Below are 5,180 nucleotides of genomic sequence, written 5' to 3' on the forward strand. Positions count from 1 at the left end.
TTAGCTTTTTGTCGTAGAACATTACGCTGTCCTGAAGTACGTTTTGAAATTATTTTTTTTACTTTTTTAAAATAAATGACATGACTTATGTTGGTAACGTTACCCGTTTCTTTTTAAAACGGAACCAATAACTACATTCATAAACGTAACCCATACGTCTTCAAGTTAGCCATTGCAAATATCCATAAAAACAAACAAATATGCGGCATAATGACCTTGAAATATAAACGTGCTTCTTCTAATCTGGTACTCAATATACATCCTGCTGAGTGTACCCAACTTACAACGAAACTATACAAAACTAACTTCCAAGAACATCTTACCTTTCAGTTACTGCTATTACCAAAGTTACAGTATATTACAGTAGATTTCAGTGTATTTAAATGTCTACACACCCACACAGGTGTGTCCAATCACGTTTGCTGATTTGACCGGCACTTCACAAGTCTTCCGCTTAAAGTTCCTGTGAGGTACTTTCGGTTTGCGTTTATTTTGGCGCCCCCTGTGGACAAAGCCATACCTCTTATCTTATTTAAATAACACAGACACTAAATATACCAAATACAAGGAATGCTGAAGAATAATGCTTAAGATATCTTTGATTTTCTATCTTGTGTAATGGGAGTTTTCACATTATAAGCAAATGAAGGGCATTTTCCTGGCGATGAAATTGATGTTCTCCAACGTGGATTATCTGAACACAACAAATTCACTCACCTCTCAAGAGTCCTACCAGCTATTCTGCTCACCTTTCATGCAGTATTTCCAATCTCTTTCACACAGCAGCAAGTCAATTCAAACACTGATGATTCAAAATCCTTTTCACTTTTTGCTCAGTTCATTATGTGACCAGAATAACCAGTTTTACAAAGTTAAATAGAAGACATTTTATTCACACTTTCTATTGTACAGGATAACATCAACACACGCAGTGGTCAGGCCTCTACAGCAGGTTTGGATGGAGAGATGAGGTTGTTGATGCTGATGGGGGTTAGTCCTGCTGCTCAGAGGTACGGCTGGTCTGTGGAGAGAGAAGGTTCCTTATATACAGCGCCAGGGGTCACTGGAGGCTTCTGGGCTTCAACAGCTTGGCTAAAAGAAATCAAAAGAGTGAAGATAAATCACAGGTTTTTCAATCAGTCACTGCAACTAGAATATTCCAGTTAACAGGTGGTAAACGGATGGCATGTAATGTAGTAGTTTAATTAACTTCACACTTCAGCCGCATGAGGTTACTGCTCACATTAAGACACTAAATCAATACACCAGAGCATCTTTTGCAGGTGTGATCAAATAGCAGGAATATTGTGCTTTAAGCATGTGCAAGAATCTCTGATGCACATCCATTTAAAAATCCCCTTAAAACATGGCTAATATTTGAGTTTTCCACATTTGTTACAGAAGCTACACTTACTTCAGCTATGAACATAACAGCATTAATGTTATCTGATTGTGATTATTTACAAGGGTCTGATCTCTTTCACAAAAATACAAACTTCCTATGCAGGTTTTTCAGAGTAAACTTCAAGCAAAGAAAACCGACCCTGAATTATAATATAATTTTCCACAGGAAGGTCAGTTTGATTTAAATCGACAACTGGACATTTTTCATTATTTTCACATTTTTAAACAAGTAATAGGTTTCCTAGATTTGGAGCTACAGGTGCTTATTTAGCTAAATGGATCACCAAGTTGGCTTGATCTATGTAATACCTTAATTAAGCTTTGTATAAATGTTTAAAAAAAAAATAATAATAACAGTAGTAAGAGTAATGTAACAATCAGAACTAAAGTGTATTGATCAAGTAATTTACCTGCCAGCGCTGAGAGCCTTCTGTGAAGACATGACGACTGTGGCAGGCACCGACTCTCTGCGTCCATCTCTGGTGAAGTAGTAGTTGCCAGCATACTTGTGGCTCGGTCCTACGGGTAGTTTTGGTGGAGGCTGTGTCCTAGAGTAAAAAACATTGTAAACAGAATTTACCTGTTTGTCTCTCTTGGGAAAAGGTCTACCATAAGCTGTCTTCAAGGAATAATCACCCAATAACAATTGAAGGGCCAACGTTTTCACAGCGCAAATATTTTTGAGCAAGGTATAGATTCTGCTCCTTTACTGGTACTTTCAAGCTAATTTTTGGCATCTGTTGGGATATATTATTTCTTGGTAGGATGTTAAAATCGGATAAATTATAGTTAGTTTAATTTTTACATCCACTTAATGAATGTGGAAACATTTCATAATGCCTTAAGCAATTGACTGACTGGCAATTGCAAACACAGGATGGTCAGGCTGTAGGTGGAAAGTAGAAAATCATGTGGTAGACCTGCCTCCATCGGCACAGTAGTGTTTGCTGTACTTTGACAGGCTGACATTTGAAGTTTACCTGCCCGTCGTTCACCTGTACTCAAACTTTACAATGCAGGTCAAAATTGGATGTCTAGCCTGGTGGTGCCAGTTCCTGCTCTCAACCTCTAGGTAATTCGACAATTTTCACAACAGTGTTGACAATAAATCGTCTAAAGATAAGTGTGTAACAGCACTTAAGGGAGGCTGAGATATACCAGCTAACGTAATAGTTTGTTGGGGTAACGTTAACGCTGGTGCACCAAGTCTTACCTCTTTGCGACCTCCTCATATCTCAGCTGCAGTTTGGCTTGCAGGTCGTGCTGAAAAAGAAACACAATCAGATTAACTACCCCTACTATTGCTGGTAGTAAGCAACACGTTCAGATCAGCTCATTTTGTTCTTCCTTCAGGCGCAGTCAGCTCTCCTCCAGCAGGCTAAACTGTCCGAGCTAAGTTAGCTTTAGCGTTAAGTTAGCACGAGTGTTATAAGAAATCCCGAGATAAGCTCATATTATTTCCACAGAACGTCTCGTCTCGGATGTAAAGGTTGTCTGTAAATGTGTTTATTACCCCAGATAAAAAATTCCGAAGCCTCTGAATGATTCTTGTAGCAGTAGCCATGTTTGCTGTTGTGAAGGACACGGGGCTTCTTCTTCTGTCATATGTAAAAAAGGTCTCGCGCCTCTTTACTGCCACCTGGCGGTCAGGAAAGAAAAGTGCTGCTTTACAAATCGATGCCCACAGGTGGCAGCAGCTTTGAGGGTAACTGTGAAATGTGACTGAATTTACGGTATTACCAGGGCTTTTACGCCATTGTTAATCAAGGTAAAAAGTCCCCAAAAAAAACATTTATTTTAAGGCAAATCTGCTGACAATAGCTCAATCACACCTTACAGCCCCTGTGAGGAGTTTTTGATGGTTATGAAACAGAATGAAATTTATTATGATGTCTCTGTATGACCTACAAAAGCAAACCAGACTATCAGCAACAAGACTGATTATTTCTAGATTGTTATTTTTAATGCCTGTAACTGCTGGTGGGGGGGTAGGTGTCAGACGAAGCGATTAACTGCACGCTGCCTTTGTTTACATTTTCCAGGGAAGAATTTCTAAAGTGAGTGATACATATGACTGTTGGAGAAAGCAGGGTGAATTTTTTTGTTAAAAACCACCACTGAAGTATGTACAGGACAAAATCGACTAAGAGATAAGAGGGACGGTCCACAGGGGGTGCCAAAATCAACACAAACCGAAAGTTCCTCACAGGAGCTTAAAGGAGGCGGGTTTAATTTACGAGAATTATAAGATTTATTTTAATTACATATACATTGTTCAAAGATCCCTGAGAAGTGATGCTTTCTGTTTCCAACCTCAGTTAAAAAACATGCTAATAAATAATAAGGTGAATTATGTAGTAATGTGACAGGTATTGTCTGCTGCCAGCCAAGTCAACCTGCTGCCAGCCTCGTCAACAAGGCCCCGACTCTCATCCAGCCCCTCGGTCACTTAACGCTTAAGGAGTGTTAAGACTGTAATTCAGACTATGCGTTACATTAACGCACACTGGACTTATTTTGTCTATACGCTGCACTATTTTTAAATTAATACTGTAAACTCTTTAAACTGTTCCATATCCTGCACACCTGTACAGTTTTTAATCACACCTGTTGTACATATTTTGTACTATTTGTATTATACGTATTGCTTTTTATATTTTTATTCTTATTCCTATTTTTTTTATCTTATTCTATTTAAGTATTTTACTTAATTTTATTCTAGCTCTGTGTTAATTGTTCTGCACCAAAATCACCAAAACAAATTCCTTGTATGTGTAAAAAAAATACAGCCTTTCTCATATTAGAACTAATGACTGAAAGTTTTACATTACATGTTTTGAATTGAATATGAAATGTATTCAACATATATCATATTTTAATTTTTGTATTATTTTTATTTATTTAAATTTTATTTAACCAGGAAAAGCCTCATTGAGAATAAACATCTCTTTTACAAGTTTCAGACATACAACACATAACAATTACAAAAACAAGTTAGCATATTCTGGGTCACATAGCAGAAAGCATCTACAACCTGATGCATCTTCCTCCAATGCCTTCAATCTACTTAAAAAGATTTAAAGAGATCAGGTCCCCCAGATACTCCTGCAGCAGGAGAATTTGGCATTCGGAACAGATAGCACAATTAAGTCTTGTGGGTGGGTCACAGAGCGGAGACTGTAGCTTCTAGCATTTTTCAGATTAATAAAATTACATAAGTCAAGAATTGCCTCATACATAAGGACATGCCAGTGATTAAGTTTACGGTCGGACAATGCAGGCCAACCAACTCGAGCATACAGGGAGCAATGATGAGTGAGTGCCTTAAGATTTGTAATAAACCTCAATGCTCCAGGGTTTACAGTATCCAGAGAGTGAAGGCATTGAAAAGGTGCATGCACATACTATATAACATCACTGTAGTCAATCAGGGGCATAAAAGTAACAGCAACAAGTTTTCTTTTTGCAGCAAAAGAAAAATATGACATATTTATTAAAATAGAAGCCCAGCTGCAACTTCTTTACGAGTTGCTGTATATGAAGCTTAAAGGGAGGAAATGATCAATTAAGAATCCAAGGTATTTATAAGAAGATACAGATATTAGCCACCATGATAAAGATATCCAATGATTGCATCTAAAGTTCTTGTTACAGCCTACATGTTACCTTATTCTCCCTCACCAGAGCCGTGTAAGAGCTCTGAATGCGGACTCTTTGGTAAACAATGATGAATTACATAAGAATTAAGCAACAGCATGAGTCAGACAAAGGATGAG

General features: G+C 37.8%; 1 protein-coding gene across 1 annotated transcript; it reads right to left on the reverse strand.

Moving 5' to 3' along the window:
• Positions 1-872: 872 nt before the first annotated feature.
• Positions 873-2,998, reverse strand: ndufa7 (NADH:ubiquinone oxidoreductase subunit A7). Its single transcript, XM_069680438.1, has 4 exons — positions 2,918-2,998; positions 2,618-2,667; positions 1,815-1,952; positions 873-1,092 (listed from the first exon to the last, which is right to left on the reverse strand). Exons 1-4 carry the CDS (start codon positions 2,966-2,968, stop codon positions 1,005-1,007), a joined length of 327 nt encoding a protein of 108 aa, XP_069536539.1. The 5' UTR covers positions 2,969-2,998; the 3' UTR covers positions 873-1,004.
• Between the last annotated feature and the right edge of the window lie 2,182 nt (positions 2,999-5,180).

The sequence above is a fragment of the Semicossyphus pulcher genome, unplaced genomic scaffold (genome assembly GCF_022749685.1).
Source record: "Semicossyphus pulcher isolate SPU_LCO1_2020_fin unplaced genomic scaffold, fSemPul1.0.p SCAF_4, whole genome shotgun sequence".
Taxonomy (NCBI): domain Eukaryota; kingdom Metazoa; phylum Chordata; class Actinopteri; order Labriformes; family Labridae; genus Semicossyphus; species Semicossyphus pulcher.